The 18,811-nt window shown below is 39.3% G+C and overlaps 1 protein-coding gene across 2 annotated transcripts in view; it reads right to left on the reverse strand.

The window, feature by feature from the left end:
* PRDM10 (PR/SET domain 10) overlaps nucleotides 1–18,811 on the reverse strand; it is a 159,288-nt gene that overhangs the window by 42,025 nt on the left and 98,452 nt on the right. For both annotated transcript variants that reach the window (XM_036745030.1, XM_036745029.1), the window contains 4 exons: nucleotides 12,630–12,759; nucleotides 11,850–12,098; nucleotides 3,228–3,575; nucleotides 2,076–2,231 (listed from right to left, as the gene is read on the reverse strand). In XM_036745030.1, the coding sequence (XP_036600925.1) occupies nucleotides 2,076–2,231; nucleotides 3,228–3,575; nucleotides 11,850–12,098; nucleotides 12,630–12,759 (883 nt within the window). The remainder of the gene's footprint in view (nucleotides 1–2,075; nucleotides 2,232–3,227; nucleotides 3,576–11,849; nucleotides 12,099–12,629; nucleotides 12,760–18,811) is intronic.

An 18,811-nucleotide genomic window follows, 5' to 3' on the forward strand; every position in this document is an offset into this window, starting at 1 on the left:
CATTCAATGAAACAGTACTTTCAAGCACTCCTGATTAAAAAACCTGAGCTCAATAGAAAATTTGACTTTTAAATACAAGACTCAAGAGAAGCATAAAAAAAGTAAACAGTTAAGAGAAATCATAAGGGATTCAATAAGGTTAAATTGTTGACATTCCTACATGGGAAGATGATACACGTAACTCCTAAAAACTTTGTCATTATTAGGGAAGTCAGAAAGAATATACATTGACAGAGGACATGGGAGTAAGTTGAATATAATGGGATGATATCTAAAAAACCAAAATTTAGGGGTGAGAAAGAGGAATGCACTGGGAAGAGAAGGAAGGGAGAAGTAGAAGGGGATAAATTATCTCACATAAAAGAGGCATGAAACAACTTTTACAATGGATGGAGAAGGTGGGGGAGGTTTCAGGGGAAGCACTTGAACCTTACTCTCATCAGAATTGGCTCAAAGAGGGAATAACATACACAGTCGGTTTGATATAGATATCTGTCTTGCCTTACTGGGAAGTAGAAGGGGTAGGGGATAAGGTGGGGGTGGGGGTGGGTGCTAATAGAAGAGAGGGTAGATTAGGGGAGGCAGTAGTCAGAAACAAAACACTTTGAGGCAGGATAGGGTGAAAGAAGAGAGAGCAAAATAAATAGAGGAAAGATTAGGATGGAGGGACATGCACAATAATCATAACTGTGAAAATGTTTTATAGGAAGTTTCTCTGATAAAGGCTTCATTTCCCAAATATATAGAGAACTGAATCAAATTTATAAAAATAAGTGCCATTCTCCAATTGATAAACGGTCAAAGGAAACAAACGAGTAGTTTCCTTCAACTGCAACATACCCATGCCTGATCACCCTGAGTGACTTACTCTATCTCACCCAAAATGTAAGGAGTTTCTTTTTTTTTTCTGGTGGGGGTCGGGGGGAAGGGGAAGGAGGAGCAGGAGAGAAAAGAAAGAGAGAAGCTAGGACTGTTACTCATTACCTCAAAACATAGAACCTGCTCTTGAGGGACATGTGCCACAATAACAAGATATGGAGGGGAAAGAGAAGAGAAGAGATTTTCCCTGTGCTACCTGAAGAAATTCTGCGGTGGGTGCCCAGGTAGTAGTTAGGTTATAACTGCCCTAAAAGCCCATTACACAGTTTAGAAGGAGGAAGGTTGGGATCTTCAGTGGCAGGAGAGCAAAGGAAAAGGCCAGAGTAGAGGAGTGTTGAGGTATAAGGGTAGGTGTGGCTATGTTGGAGACAAGCTCCATAATCAGCTGTCACAAGGAGGTAAGACAAAAATATCTTCCCATGCTCTGATTGGTTGATCAGATACCACTTGGATCATGCCACAGCTCCCTGGGCATCATGATATGGCCACCATTCAGGACCCCACCTCTCCAGAGAGGAAGACTAAGCTCAGTGGAAAGTCACAAGTAGATAGCTTTCCATTCAACATAAGGAAAAATTTCCTCCCAATTAGAGTTACTCAAAATAGAACAGGTTATCCTGGGAGGCAGTGGATTAATTTCCTATCACTAGAGGTCTTCAAAGGCTGGATAGAAACTTTGTCAGAATGTTATAGATGGGATTTAAGTGTTAGAGATGAGGCCTAAATGGCCTCTAAGGTCCCTTCACACTCAAGAATCCCATAGTTCGATGACTACAAATTTAAGATATCTTTTCGAGAGATTTCCTTCACCCGATAAAATACAACAAAAGCGTGTCGCTGAGCATTCAGACATCAAAATTACAATAATTTACAACTAGGTGTGAAATTGGTGAACTGAATATGGATTATTTAAACCGACTTTGAAAAAAATACATACATACACATACATATGCATGGTCTATATGCAAGTATGTGTAGACAGATACAGAGATGAAAAAAGTATAAGGCAGAAGTGTAAGCAAAGAATTAAAATACTAAAATGCTAGTCTTTACCTAGCACTGGCTAGACTGAAATATTCCTCCTATGAGAACATATTTAATGTCTGAAACATATTCTAGAGTCAAAGGCTTTCTCTACAACCACAGGGTCATTGCCCCAGGAAGGGAAATCTTCAGGCAGCAACTGATTCCAGTACCTTAAACTGCTTTCCACAGGTAGAGCACAGGAAATCTTTCCTGTCCGAATGTCGGAGCATGTGGAGCCGCAGTTTGTCAGGACGGCAGAAGGCCTTGTCACACTCTGTGCACTGGTAAATCTTTTCTGAGTGGAAACTGCGTACATGTTTCTTCACCTAGAGATGAAGACCCCAGAAAAATTCAGCACACTTAGTGGTCAAAGAGGTAGCAAAGGGATTGAGCAGCACTAGAGGAAGCCCTACATGTGAAACAAGTCTCAAATCAACCTGGGTATACAATCCAATCACACAAATTGCCAGATGGCTTCAAATCACAACTGAAACACACACACACACACATACACACACATACCTTCCTCTACCTCCTGCTCATCTCCAGCATAAAAAAACTTTTGCATATGGACTCAGTTAATGCATCCTTTCTGAAAACAGGAGAAGTGGATTGATTTCTGAGTCCCCCAAAATTAGTGGAACTACAAATAAATCCTTCTTTGCCTTAGGCAGTGGTAAAAGAAACAAATTTTCTATTTATACCTATCCAATCATCATGAAGGTTAAGAAATCAAAGTTTTATTTGTTATTAGTTATTCACAAAGAAGAATATGAATCATTAGAAGTCCAAGATTTATTCTAAAGAAATTTCGCTATCTTAGACCACCCTGCTTCCTCACTGAATATGGCCTAGGAATGTAATTATAATTCTGTATCAACTTTCAACCTATTAAGTTGAAAAACTATATGCCTGTAACTGAACAGTCACAATACAACAGCAATAAGGATGCAACATTATTAAATTAGAGTAAGTCATTACGGTCTTAATGTATTTTATATTTTATATGCTCTTTTGTGTTAAGTATTGAAAATCTAGTATAGTTTTGTTAGGGTGCTTTTTCCCTCAAAATATCTGGTCTAGGTATTTATTGCTTATCCTATAACCTTAATTTATACAAGAAACATTCCTAGGACTAGTGAGATAAACACTGACCTGCAGCTTGACGGAATAAAAATGTTTTTGTCTTGAGAAAAATACACTTTAAAGAAGCAGGGGAAATGGCACGTGCTGGGCAATCTCAAACTCGTAAGAAAATCAAGGTCTCTTTTTTCACCAGGAGAAAGGGAGTTATAGTATTTACTCAGTGTCTTAGCCCTCACCTGAATGAAATCTGGAAAGCGCTTCTTACACGTTGGGCAGGTGAAATAGCCATCATTGATATGAATAGCTACATGATCTTTCAGCAAATCCAAGCGGTCAAAGGATTCTGGACAGAAGATGCAAGAATAAGTCTTCTGATCTGAGTGGAACTTCATGTGGCTCTCCAGGGAGGTGCTGCTGATGAAACCTTTGTTACAGATGTCACAGGTCAAAGGGCAGTTCCCTTCCCGGCCATGGAAGCGCAGGTGTTGATCCAGCTTGTCCTTTTCTCGGAATGCCTTTCCACATTGCAAGCACTTAAAAGGCCGGAAGGATTTTCTAATAAACAGATGCTGAAGAGCCGCATTCTGAAAGACAGAAAGCAACACAGTTATTTGGTGGGATACAGTAAGTGTGCCAGCTGCTTTACACACAGGTGTGCCACCCAGGACTTGTCCATTTGCAAACAAAAGGCACACAAATATCTCAGAGGCAAGTTTCAAATGAGATGATGTGTGCGAAGCATTTTATGATCTTTAAAGTACCTTGCAAGTCAGTTATTATTATTATCAAAACAATCAGATTTTATTGAAGAAAACACTAAGAATAAAGTTTTCTAAAGTTCAATAAATAAACATTTCCTTAGTGCTGTTTTTATTCTCAGTGCTGCCATCATTTCCCAATGACAAGCCTCTAACAGAACCCTCCATCGTAACAAGGGACTTCAATGAAGCCAAACCACACTCTAGGCGTGTCTGACAGCAGCCACATTCCGCACTGATATTCTGCCACTTCGCTGTCCACCTCTCTGCCTTACTACTGGTCTTCTAATGCTGACTGGACCCGACATTAAAGACACTCAATATAGCTTAAGAAAGATTTCAAAAAGACACAGAAAAGCATCCTCACTGTAATAATCACATAAAATAACAAATTCCTGCATGCTTTTGAGATAAAAATGGAGAGGCTGGAGAAAGCACTGAAGAAAAGTCACCTGGGCACGGATGAAGCTGGGGGGGAAGCAACAAGGAGTAAAAGAAGAAAGGCAGAGCACAATTCATCTGCTGAAATTCTTGAAGAAAGGGCATAGGACAGAACTAGGGATAGGGAGAGGTACTGAAACCTATGAAGTCATTAGCAAAGGGAACTCCCAGGAGAGGAAACCTCTAAACAAGGCAGGTCAGCAACTTCTCTCAATCTGGAAAATGGCCTAGAGCAGAAATGTCAAACACAAAACCCAAGGGCTTGAACCAGACTGAAATTTAATGGGAAAATATTTAACAAAATAAATGAAAATATAATAAGGGGCAGGTAGGTGGTGCAGTCAAATCCAGCCTCGGACATTTACTAGCTGTGTGACCCTGGGCAAGTCACTTAATCCCCATAGCCTCCAAAAAAAGAAAATACAATAAAATACAAATAATGTTAATATGTAGTTTTCTAAGATAACACGCAGCCCCACAGGGATCCTTAACTATAGTTTAGTGACTCCACCCCCTTCTTTCTGTTTGAGTCTGACACCACTTGCCTAGGGCACTGTCTTGCCCAGCATCACATAGCCAGCGTGTGTCAGAGGCAGAATCTGAATCCACATCTTCATGACATCAAGGGCAGCCCTCTTTTCACTACTTCAAATTGCCTCTGGAACTCAGTGTATCCTTAAAATGTTCACAGAGAAAAACCTGTGAAGTTTTGAAAAAGCCTCGAAAGAGAGATGATAAACACGTTCATGGGAATGTAACAAATCCATGAGCACAGATTGGTTTTTATAAATTTAAACATGTACATTTAATGACTTCAAGTTTAAGACATGCTGGAGACAAGGAGCTTTAAAGCTAAGGAGAAATGTCCTGCCCAGATGGCTCCTCAAATGGGAGGCTGACTGCCCAACTCCCACACCTGCTCCAGCAAAACTCTGATATTTGCACCAGATCAAACAATGATTAAGAAATCCAGTAAGAAACCACAGTGAACTACTACTCCCCCAGAACTGAAAAAGAGGTGATCCAGAAGAATGTGGGGAAATGGGAAAACAGGCCATCCTACCAGGAAAGCCAGCACCAACCTAGCATAGCTTCCCAAATCACATCGCATGCAAGGCTCTGTGTTCAGAGTCAACAAGAGTGGAAAATCCCCAAAGAAAGCCCCAGGGTCATTGAAAAACTCCAGGGTGAGGCCCTTGGAAGCCCCAGACAAGAAGCAGTCAGCTGCAACACCCCCAGGACCCAGGAATTCTTAATACTCTGTCCTGGGACACCAAAGAGGGCCCTGAAGATCCAGAGATCTCAACTTCAAAGATATAGGGGAATCTAACCCCAGGAGGAAGAGGTCCAACAAGACCCCACGTGAAAGGGATGACCGCCATACCCAAACGTGCAGCAGGGGCCAAAGCTAGTCCTGGCAAAAAATACAATTCAGGAACTAAAGCCAGAGACATGAGTAAATCAAAGAAAAAACTGACAAGGATGAAAAATTATTGCCAATCTAGAGATCCCCTAAAAGGTATCCATAACAATTGCCAGTACAGACTCAAGGGAAAAAAATGGATTTCCACAAGGACTACATCAATACCTAGAAGAAAAGAAGCAAGAGATTTTTTAAAAAATGAAATAAAAGCTTTCAAGGAAAGAACTAGAAGGAGAATAAGGAGTTTAAAAGATAAAATGACAAACCTCACACAAGAACTACACTCCCTTCAACACCAAAACAGACCAAACAGAAATCAATTACCTTATGAGACAAGAAATAATAGAACAAAATCAAAAGACTGAAAAAATGGAAGAAAATGAAAGCTGTACAGAACACAAAAGATCTGGAAAACAAGGTCGAGAAGAGATAATTTAAGAATCATTGCACTCCCTGAAAATTATGATTTTTTTAAAGGCTTGAACACTATATCTCAAGAAATAATAACCAAAAACTGCCTACATCTATTTGAACCAGAAGACAAAGTAAAAACAGAAAGAATCCACCAATCACCTCATGAGAAATACAAAAGGAAAAGTCTCAGGAATGTAATTGTCAAATGCCAGAGCACCAGTATCAGAAGAAAAAATACTGCAAACATCCAGAAATAAGTAAGTCAAGCAGCAAGGGACCACAACAAGAATCAAATAAGACCTGGCAACTACTACTAACAAGCAGAGGAGTTTCTGAAGTAAAATATCCCTAAAGACACCAAGAATAACTTATTCTACAAAGCCAAGTATAATCCTAGGGAAGAAAAAAATGGACCTTCAATGAAAGAGGATTTTCAAGCATTTTTGATGCAAAGAATAGAACTGATTAGGAACTTAGAAATACAAACACAAGAGTTCAGAAAAAACTAAAAAAGTAAATTAACCTGAGTGACTGGAAAGATATGTACGACGATGTAGTGCTAACATTCTAATAGAGGAAGAAGAAACAAATGCCCCTTCAGAACTTTCAAAAGGTGTTGAGGAAATTAAATCTAAAGAGATATTTTAAATTATCTCTCAAACAACTAGGGGATATCTGAAAAAATTTTGGTGGGTGAATATAATGGAGTTTTGCACCATAAGAAACAATAGAGACAATTTCAGAGAATCTTACAGTATGAAATGACACAAAGTGAAATGGAGCAGAATTAGGAGAACAATTTATTCAAGGAAAGCAATATCATACAGAAAAACAACTTGCAGAAAAAAATAGGTGTTTCTGCACATGTGGATTTGTTTTGCTTCACTATGCTTACTTGTCACAAGATCATTGGTTTGTTGTTTTGGTTTGGTTTGGTTTTTTACTTTTGATTTTCAGTGGAGAGTTGGCAATAGTGATACCAAAAATGGGAGGCACTGAAACTAAGCTAAGCAGAGAAGCTTATATTTGATCCTAGCGGCAATAGGAAACCATTAGAGTCTGCTGAGGAGAAACATGATCAGACATAACATTTCAGAAAAATCCCTTTGGCAGCTCTGTGTAATAAGGAGTGGAGCAGAAGAGAGACATGAGGAGAGGAGACCAATTAGAGGAATATTGCAATAGTCCACAGGAGAACTGATGAGAGCCTGAACCAGGATGGTGGCTGGGTGAGTAAAGAAGAGGAGGGGACAGAGGCAGAAATCACAAGACTTGATTCTGGTTGGTTATGTGGCATAACTGAGGGTAAGAAGTCAAGAATAAAACCCAAATTACAAACTTAGGTGAAGAGAAGGATGGTGATGCCCCCAAATAAAAATAGAGGTAATAAAGATGGGCAGACTGGGGAAGGAAAGATAATTCAGTTTTGGGCTTATATTGAGTTTGAAACATATAATATGCAGTTGTATAATCTAATGAAATCTATTGTTGTTATTGTTCAGTCATTTTAGTCATGACTACTCTTCGGGCCTCCACTTGGGGTTATCTTGGCAAAGATATTGGAATGGTTTGCCATTTCCTTCTCCAGCTCATTTTACAGATGAGCAAACAGGCAAACAGGGTGAAGTGACTTGCTCAGGGTCGCACGGCTCTGTGTCTGAGGTCAGATCTTAACTCAGGAAGATGTGTGTTCCTGTCTTTAGGCCCAGCACTCTACCCACTGTGCCACCTAGATACCCAATGCAATCTGCAAGAATATTAAAATAACAATCATCTATTTAGAGCTTACTATACAGCAAAAACTGTGTCAAGGACTCGAGATGAAAAGACAAAAATGAACAAGTGTCTTTCCTCAAGGAGCTTATATCCCTAACAGAGAATTAATCAATTGACCCAATAAACAGTTGTACAATACAGTTATGAACTACTAGAATAAAATGAATGTGTGTAAAAACACAGACTCAAAGAAAGGAATTTCAAAGTTATTTCTCTATAGCAACATCTAGGGAGTTCACTAGTCTCTCATCCTAATCAGGCTAAATACCAAAGGTTTCATTTCCATACAGCTTCTGAGCAAGTAGCAAATGCTCCTACAATTCCTGGGCACGAGAACACATCAGATAAAGGCTCGTACCACCTGGGCTACTTTCAACCTTTACCTGAGGCTCCTTGTAACATTTCATAAAGTAAAGGCTATTTGGGGTTTTAGAAATTCAACATTTGAGGAGCCTCCAGCACTCAAAAATCTTTTCCTTCATCCAAGTTCAATAAATTTACCAAGCACTGTCAAAAAGCACTGTTTAGACAACTGATCTCAGTTCCTTTGGGGATTACATTTTTCCTTGGGTGCCAAATTCAGTACTCAATTTTGCTTTGGTCCATTATGCTAATCAGTCTTCTGTCATTTCTGATTAGCCCGAGTACCCACAGACAATGATTTAAACTGAGCAGCCACCTGGCTCCACACTCTCAATTCTATCTATAAATCTTGTTCTTGTCATCTTTTTAGTTTCCATGGAGCCCTGAATACAATCTAACCACTCAAGGACTCAATTGTGGTTCCCTAATCTAATAATCCTAATTTGCTGCTTATGTTACATAGTAGTGAAAGTAACTTAAATTCTTTCCCCATCCTTTGACCCCTAAGAGATTTGTAAGAAGATTCTAGCCTTGAGTTATCTTCTGTGATTTGGCCCCATACTCGAAAATGCATCCCACAAAAAGCATGGAAAAATTCCAAGCCAATACAGACAAAGCTAATGTCCCTTTGGAAATCTTGAGGTCCAGCCAGTCCCAGTCAGTCATACCATACAGTATGGTGTATCAAGTGCTCTCAGGATTTCAAAATAGAAAGGATGCAAAATCGTATGATAATGGGCACAAAACTGGCACAAAAATCATACTGAACTGGAATCTGAAATATCAAATGCATAACTGACCAAGCTAATGAAATATCTAAAGTTTTATGTTGTTAGCTAAAGGGATTCACAACTGTGGATCAAATTCTTCTGCCCAATGTTTAGGATAATGTATATGAAGACTCTGAATAAGTAAGCAATTTTTTAATGGCTTTCTCCCACCCCCGCCCCCACTTCTTTGCCTGATTATTAAGGCCCTTCAAAATGTAGGTCCTACCCTGTATATCAAATTTTTTTGCAATTCAACAAACATCTAATTGAGTGCCTACTACGTGGTCCTTTGAAAAAGTACACCCTTCCACGTGCATGAACCTAGAAAGAGAGAAATAAATAGAACCAGGACAACAATTTACACAATATCCAAAATAACAAAGGAGAGCAACAGTGAAAGACTGATCGATGCAATAACTAATCGTGACTTCGGACAACGAGTCATGAATCATGCCTCCCTCATCTCCTAGCACAGAGGTGGCTGACTTGTGGAATGGAACAAGGCACATGTTGTCAGCATTTGTTCTACCTACCCTTCCCTCAGTCAAGCAGTCTCTCCGGTGTTCCATAACAAAACATGCATATTCCCTGCTCTGACTTGGCTCATGTTGTTCTGCTCACTGAAATGCCCTCTACTCTTTGTCTCCTATCCAAATCCTGCTCATCCTACAAATATTAGGGAAAGCTTCATAGAAAAGCTGATCGCTCCAGCACTCCCAACCCTTTAAATTTCTACAGCAACATATAGTCCGTACCATATATTATGACACTTAATTCTATATACTGTACTCTGATATAACTGTTATTTTGGGGACCCCAATCAGACTGTAAGTTCCTTCAGCTTATTCACATATAATTTATGTAGTATCTAGCACAGTGTTTGGTAAATAGTAGGCACTAATAAATACTTACTAACAGAGCAATAATTTCAGAGCTAGAAGGCATCTTAAAGCCTCTAGACCAACCCTTTGATTCTACAGAAGAGGATAATTAGGCCCAGAGTTCACTGATTGATTAATCTGAAAACAGAATTACATTTGTTCATTTGTGAATTCATCCAGTCAACTAAGATACAGTAAAAAAAAAAAAAATAGGTGCAAAGAACAGTGGATCAGGGAAAATATTTCAGTTATATTTGGTAATAGGAAATAAAAGAAACAAACCTACCTGCAGCTCCAACTGAGCAGGCAGCATTAGGGGAAAGAAAAATAGTTACATTACCAACTGGACTGGAAGTTTCATTTCAGTTCATTACTACCACTCTTGGATAGAAAAGATAAAAAATATACACCCCTACTTTCCACGGGCAAGGAAAGAAAATTCAAACTATCCCGTGGCCTCCAAAAGCCATCAACAGTTTTTGTAAAAGAAGGCCTATACAGAAAAACAAAAAAAAAGGAAACCCAACTTCCTTAAAAGAAATATCAAAGGGCTGTCTGCATATATATTACAATTTCAACATGAACAGAGGACAGACCATTTATTAGGCTTTTACTACATGCCAGGCACTGTGCTAAGTTGTATACAAATATTACAGTTTGGACTTTTTTTCTTTCAATGAACTTGGTAAAAATAAAATGAACAAAGCAGAAGGCAGCAACAGAAAAGGATAACTGCATATGCGAATGAAAGAATGAATGATAGGAAAGTAGCTATTTAGCAAAGTAGCTCTATATTTGCTAAATTTACATATCTACTCTGAATATTATATGGTGAGCTAAGATTCCTTATGTTTCAGTTCCAAGGATCTCCATGAGGGATTATTTCACAAAGGCCTTCCAAATTTCTGTATAACCAATGAAATGGACTAGAATTCCTTTCAAGGTCCCTTCTAGATGCAAAATTCTAGGCAAGAGAAAGCCAAAAGAAATGTCAAATAAATCAATCTGTTATAAATCTAGAAGATTATGTGACCAAAAAGTTTTCTCCACCTAACACAAGGAAGTCTTCCAAGAGGAGCTCTCAGACACCACAAACATGGGTCCAAAGTGTTGTCTTTCTGGAAATAAATGCGTAGTACAGGCACTAATTCTGCAAGACTATAGTTCTAATGCCAAGAACCCCATACAGCTCCACTCCAGGTATAAATCAGTCAAGAAAGTAATTAAAACAAAGCACATCTGAGTAGAACTCCAGCGCTTCTTCAACAACAATATTTAAAGCCAAAAGACAAGTCACACAAGAGACAAACATCCTCTGAACCTGGGCTTCTGCTTTATGTTTTCTCCTTAGATGTTCAAAAAAGTGCCTGCTCACATGTCAATTTATACACATGCCCTTTTTCACAAAAAGTTATAGGTATCTGCTGGTATCCCCCAGGAAAATACAGAGAATCATATTCGAGTATATTAAGTCGTCCAGAGAGGCACACCTTGACTCCCACAGACATACTTACAATGCAAAGAAACTGCTCAAAAATGTAAATAAATTGGGAGCAGCTAGGTGGCGCAGTGAGTAAAGCACCTGCCCTGCAGTTAGGAGGACCTGAGTTCAAATCTGGCCTCAGACACTTGACACATTTATTAGCTGTGTGACCTTGGGCAAGTCACTTAACCCCAAATGCCCTGCCTCCCCTCTGCAAGCAAAAAAAAAAATGTAAATAAATTTTTGCAATTAAATTTTCTAATCAGTTTCTCATCAGTGAATCTGAGAAACTGGAAGGCTATTTTTCTTTGGCTATCGCTACACTCTAATGAAAGAGTCTGATGGCCAGTACAGACCTGTTCTAATCAAGGACCAATCACTCCAGCTTATCACAGGACACACTTCTAAGAAACTGTTTACATTTCTGCTCCAAATAAGTCGGCAAACAGCCTAGCAGGCCAGATCAGAGAGCTAGATGTAGACACAGGGTCAGAGAGACCACCCTGGGGAGAAAAGACAAAATGGCAGAGCACTGCTATTCCTACTCACCCGGATGCGTTTGGCTCGGCGCATATCATCGGCCGTCATAGTGCTCTGGGTAGGCACTGCGTTCTCTTCGTGTTGGGGCTGCAGGTGCACTGGGTGAGTTTCTGGCGGATGTTCCAAAGCAGGCTGTGTTTCAGGTGGCAGTTGAGGAATCGGCACAGGGGTCTGTTCCTGCTGGTCCAGCCCATTCAATGGAGCTTGTCCATCCTCATCAAACTTTTCCAACCCCTTGCTGGAGAAAGGCAGCAAGTCCTGAAATTGAAAATCATACAGTGATTGTTTTCCCCATCCATGGAAGAAAGCTGCAGAAAGACTTTACATGCCAAGAAGAGAATTGCTGCACATTTCCAAATGAGCACACTTGTTATACATTGAGAAAATACCCTCTCTCTAGGAAAGTTAATTAGGTAAATAAGCATAAAAAAGAAATACTGCTGCAAAAGCGATGAGTTATTTGGACCTTGGCAAAGGGAAAAAAAAAACCATCCTATGATTCTTTTGGAGTTTCATTGTCAGAATTCAAAAACATTTTCAAATTAGGTCTAATTTTATTCTAATACTTCAATCTACATTATCACCCTAGGGCAGGAATGACAAATTTTTGTGGCAGGTCACATTAGGACACATATTCCTGCTTCCTTCTCTCTAATCATATTTTCATTATCAAAAGCACGCAATCAATACAAAGATGTTAGCACGATTTTTTTAAAACACTCTAAGTCTTTACATAACAAAGTTAGTACATAAGAAACATTCTATTTTCCTCCCTTGATCCATAAGTACCTGTGTTCCTTCCTCACACTTTTCGCCATTTTCATTGGTCACTTCCAAGCGCATGAATTTTGGAGGCCGACCTGGCCGTCGTCCTGGGCCAAACCTCCTCTTGCCTCTCCCCCTGCCTCTGCCTCTTGCTCTGTGAAAAAGAGAGGATGTTTGATTTAAAATATTCATATCATTTGCTAGGACTATCATAACTAAAATTGCCCTATCTTCTAGCTAATATATCCCCTAACTTGATTATTTAATTCTGTAGTGGATATGATTTTGGGAAAGGAGAGTGTTTCTTATCTACATTTAACACCTCTGCCGGTTACATAACTCAAAGGGATGTTTTGAGGACAAGCAAGATTATATGTAAAACAGTTTTAAATGATTCAGAAGACGTTATCAAAATATAAGGGATTATCATCAAGTGAGCTTTTCCTTCTGAAAATCCTGAAAGCTCTAACACCGCCCAGAATCAATGTGAGAAACTCTGAAAGTATAACTTTAGAGAACATGCCTAGGAGATACCTATTAGCCAGGAACCAAAAGAGGATTTAAGTACTTCCCTTACTTTTAACATCATTTTCCCCAAGTCCAAGTGAAACATAACTATGTAACAATTATCTCTCCTTAGACTGTAGGTTTCTCGAAGGGAAGAATTTCCTAGCTCACCTTTTCCATACAGGATTCAGTAACTATTAAGCAATATTCATCACCTGCCAAAACTTATCAAACCTCCCAAACACCACACTACTTCATGGAAGAATAAAGAATTCTTGTACAGAATTATTTCTCTACAAAAAACATGAAAAATAACTTTAGTGTCTGTGAAACTGTAGGTAAAAAACCTAGAGATATAGGGATCCAAGGTGGCATTTTCATCTATTGTTCCAATTAAGGATTAGTGTAGGACAAAATAAATATATGTAAAGTTAAGAACTATCAAAGAAAGGATTTAGTATCTTGGATTGTGAATTAAAATAATGAAATACTAGGCTACTGGCTAAGAATAGTGTCTACAATTACAAAGAATGCTACCCACCTCCTAATAGAAAGGCAATGGACTAAGAGATATTTAAACATGATCAACATGGGAAAGACTTTTGCTTGACTATGCATATTTGTCGCAAGGATTTTGTTTTTTATTTTCTTTGGAGGAAGGGAGAAGGGGTGGTTAGGATGAAAAAAAAACCAAATACTAAGCAATTGGAAAAAAATTTACTCTGAAAAACAAAATAAGAAAAGTATCTAATATCAAGATGGCTAGGAAGGAAATACTTGTGCTAAGACTTGCCAATCTGATCAAGAGGACTTTAAGCTGTCTAATGGTAAAGGGAAGTAAGGAACTTCAGAAGGAGTAGAAGGAAGTTCAGATAAAACCAATAAACCAAATACTATGGAGGATATGACAAAAACAAAAGGAATAGCTGAAGGAAGCCCAGATATGACATAAAAAGAAAAATAATGGAAAAAAGCATGGGAATTCTTGAAATATAAATATCTAAAAGGCTAGGAATGATAAGGAAGGACTGAAAAGTCTATATTCCAAGGGACAGAATAGGAGTACTATGTAATACAAACTTGAAATTATAACTCGAGAAAATAAATGCTGTTGAAAGATGAGCACACTAACACAATGCTTGTGGTTCTATGAATCAGTAAGTCAACAAGCATTTCTTAAGCATTACGGTGTGCCAGGCACTGTGCTAAGCACTGCAGAAACAAAGAAAGGCAAAAATCCCCACTCTCAAGGAGTTCACTATGTAATTGGGGAGACAACACAAGGGCAACTATGTACAAACAAGCCATTTAGAAGACACACTGGAGATAATCAACAGAGGGAAAGCACTAGAGTTAAGGGGGATGGAGAAAGGCTTTCTGTAGAAAGTGAGGTTTTAGCTGGGACTTTAGGGAATCCAGGGAAGCCAGGAGACTGAGATGAGTAAGGAGAGCATTCCAAGTATAAGGGACAGCCAGTGAAAATGCCCGAAGTTGGGAGATGTAGCGTCTTGTGCAAGGCACATCTAGGAGGCCAGTGTCAACGTACTGAAGGGTAAATGGAGGGAGAAAGGGGATGTAAAGTATAAGAAGAACGAGAAGTGGGAAAGGAAGGTTGGGAGGTTATGAAGAGCTCTGAATGCCAAACACAAAGGTTTATATTTGATCTTGGAGGGATAGAGAGCCACTGGAGTTTCTTTAAAAAGGAGGTAACATGGTTAGACCTGCGATTTAGGAAGAACACTTTGGCAACTGAAGGGAAGACAGACTAAACTGGGGAAGACTTGTGGCAAGGAGACCAAATAGCAAACTATTTCAATAGTATTGTTATAAGGTGATGAGGGTCTACACCAGGGTGATGGACATATTGGGAGAGGAGATATATGCAAGAGATAATATGAAGGTGAAATCAACAGGCCTTGACAACAGATTGAATGAGAGTTGAGAATAAGGAGTAGAGGATAACACCTAGGTTATGAGCTTGAGTGACTAAGAGGATGGTGGCACCAAAGAGGGGTGTTAGGAAGAGTGGAGGATTTAGAGGGAAAGGTGAGTTCAGTTTTGGATATGTTTAATTTAAGATGTCTACAAGACAGTCAGTTCAAGATGTACAACAAGTAGTTGTAGAGGTGAGAATAGAAGTCAGGAGACAAGTTAGGATTGGATAAGTAGATTTGATAATCATTTGCAAAGAGATGATAACTGAAATTAATAAGTGACATAGTATAGAGAGAAAAGAGAAGAGGGCCCAAGACAGAAACCCGCGGGCCACCCTCAGTTAGTGGGGATGACTTGAATGAAGATCTAGCAAAGAAGACTGAGAAGAAGTGATTAGATAGGAAAGAGGAGAACCAGGAGAGTGTGGTGTCATGGAAACCTAGAGAAAAGAGAGTATTATCAAGGAGAAGGTGATCAGTGTAAACGGCTGCAGATGTCAAAAAGGATGAGGATTTCAAAAAGACCATTGGAATTGGCAATTAAGTGATCACTGGTAACTTTGGAGTAAGAATAATTTCAGTTAAAAAATGAAGTCGGAAACCAGACTGCTGAGTTAAGAGGAGAGAAGAAAGGAAGAGAAGGCATCTATTACAGACCACCTTATCAAAAAAATGGAAGAGTGATATGGGACGATAGCTAGCAGGGATGGATGGATCAAGTGAGAGTTGAGGATGGAGGAAATATGAGCATCTTTGTAAGGCAGGAAGCAGCCAGTAAAATAGGGAGAGATTAAAGATTTGTGAGAGAGTGAGGGTAATAGATAGCCAATGTGCTGGAGAAGACAAGATGGAATGTAACCCCATGTGCATGTAGAGAAGGGTCACCTCGTAACATAAGACAGGGTGGCAGGTAGAGAGAGTCCAGAAAGCACCTAGGAGTTGTGAATTGAGGAGGAGGGGAGATGAGGAAATTCTTGGTAAATGGCCTCAGTTTTTTGAGTGTAATCTAGGGAGGCAGGTCTCAATGACAATCAGACAATGAAAAGAGTAGGGAAGGAAAAGATTTAAGATGAAAGTAAATGTGTTATTTACGGATTATGTATTCCAACAGTGGAAAGGTTGGCTAGGATAAGAGTGGGTCATTGGTGCAGCTGAATTAAGGGGTATAGTAATAAGGAAATGGACAGTGGGGGATAAAGAATGCAGTTTGCATAAAGATGACCTGGAATTCAGGATCACTGGGATGGGAAGAGTGTGACCAGATGGGAATCTATTATCACTGCCAAGTGAGTTCAGGACAGTTATTAGCATTACCAGGAGTTCAGCCTCAGGTTAGTGTCCTCTCAGGGTGTTAGACAGCTCAGTTGAGGGGTCCATTGGGAAAAGCAGATGGAATAGCATTTTTCTCCTATCCTTACAAGCAGACCAGGCCAGTGGATAGGTAGCGGGAGCAGGAAGGGAGTCTCTCTGTCCCCTGCAGGCTGCAAGGAACCCCTCTAGGCAGAAAGGAGTCCCTGCAAACAGAAAGAAATCAGCCCAGGCGACTGGAGGAGAACGGAGTGGCATTTCTCTGATCCCCCACTGAAAAGAAAAGGCCAGGTCGGGAGAATTATGTGCAATGGAACAGTGTCTGTCTAATCCCCTGTAGGCAGATACTTTTCTGAAACTAGTCACAAAAACAGCACAAAAGATATAGTGACGATAGGACAGCTCAATCATTTGGTCATCTACTAGAAATCTGATTGTGCTAAAAAGGAAAAAATCAGAAAAAACTCTTAACTTCCCTTGATGTCAGTTTCACCATCTATGAAGTTAAGAAAACAATGAGGTTATTTAACATGGTTCCTTGGTAAAAGCTTGAAAGACAGTGGGAACATTGAGATGCAGATGAAAAGATTTGGAGTAAGCATGACAGCTGTGAACAAGTACTTAAAGGACTGTCAGATGGAAGAGGAATCAGACTTGTCTTCCGGGCCTCAAAAAGCAGAAGTAGGAGCAATAGGTAAAAGCTGCAGGGAGGCAGCTGACTCAATATATGGAAAAACTTCCTAACAATTATATCTATCCAAAAGAGGAATGGGCAGCCTCTGAAGGAAATGAGTTTTCATCACTGGAGGAGAAGTAACTCAACCATATTATATAAAGATCTGCTAAAGGGACTGGGATGTTTAGCCTAGAAAAGGAAAGACAATGGATACAGAGGAGTTGATTAAAAAAGTGGACTGCAAGGGGATTGATTAATGGAAGAATTTCAATCTAGAGGAACATCTTTAGTGATCTCAAGCCTATTCTATTCTACACTGTTATTAATGACTTGAATAAAGACAAAAGAGGTACACTTATTATCAAAACATGGTGAATGACACAAAACTGAGATACCTAATGTTAAGTGTTGACATCAGAATCTAAAAAAATCTCCAGCTGACAAAACAACGGTCCAAAGTTAACAAGACATTTAAGACTGATTAATGCAAACCTCTCATTTTAGATTTTTATTTAAGTCCAAAGCACTAGTATAGGACCATGAAATATGTAGCTAGGCAGTACTTCAAATAAAAAAAAAGGCTAAATTTAAGTAGTCAATTAAATGACCTAGCTTCCAAAAAAAACTAAAGAATATTAGGTCATACTAATTCAAGTCTAGTGTTTAAAACAAGAGAATTAATAATCTCACTGTAATTTCTGCTGGTAAAAAGACGTCTGGAATACAATGTTTAGTTCTGGACCCAATTACTCGAGATCTTTGACAAACAGCAGTGTATCCAACAAAGGACAATAAGACCAGTGAGGCAACTCAACCATGTTATATAAAGATCTGCTAGAGAGACGGGGATGTTTAGCCCAGAAAAGGAAAGACAGTAGATACACGATAGCTGCCTTCAAATATCTGAAGGGCTGTCCTATGAAAGAAGGGTTCAAGCTATTCTATGCAGCTCCAAAGTCAGAATGAATGTCAATGGTTGGAAGTTATAGAAGGCAGAATTTGTTTGGACATTCAGATGAACTTGAGTAACAGTGAGAGTTGTCCAACAACAGAATGGACAGTCTTATGAGGTGGTGACTTGGCAGCACTAAAAAAGAACATGAATGGCCTCTTATAACAGAGATTTCTAAAAATGAAGCTAGATTATAGGAGCTACAAGATCCATTTTAATCTAAAATTCTGTAAGAGGTAGAGCAGTATAGCGGAAAGAATGCTCAACTAGAAGTCCATAAATACCTGAGTTCAAATCCCACCTCCAACACTTAGCTTTGTGCAAGTCCCTTAATCTCTCTGAGCCTTGGTTTCCTTATCTGTAAAATGGGGATAATAACGCCACCTACCTCACAAGGCTGTTGTGAGGATCGAATGAGAAAATGTATGTAAAGCACTTTGCAAACCTGAAAGCGCAATCTAAATGTCAGCTAGTATGATGATGATGATGATGCTGTTCTACAAAGGGCTTCCTGGCTACCAATCCCTTATTAATAAGACCTGGAAAAAAATGAAATGGAAGTGTATTTCAGAGCTTGACCAAGCTTCCACATGCACACCTTCCCTTGTACAAGCAAACTATCTATAATATTCTCAATCCAAATCCTTCCTTTGCTTACTAAGGGTGTGGTTATGACAAGTGGAAAGAACAAAGGACAAGAGCCAGCCAGCCTGGAGGTGTGACCTTTGTGAGACTCCTTGACCTCTCTCTGCCTGAATATCCTCGTCTGTGAAATGAGGGGATGGGTCTAATGATCAAAAAGATCTACCCTAGTTCTGCAACTCCAAGG

This window comes from Trichosurus vulpecula, chromosome 2, assembly GCF_011100635.1.
Source record: "Trichosurus vulpecula isolate mTriVul1 chromosome 2, mTriVul1.pri, whole genome shotgun sequence".
NCBI classification, from domain to species: domain Eukaryota; kingdom Metazoa; phylum Chordata; class Mammalia; order Diprotodontia; family Phalangeridae; genus Trichosurus; species Trichosurus vulpecula.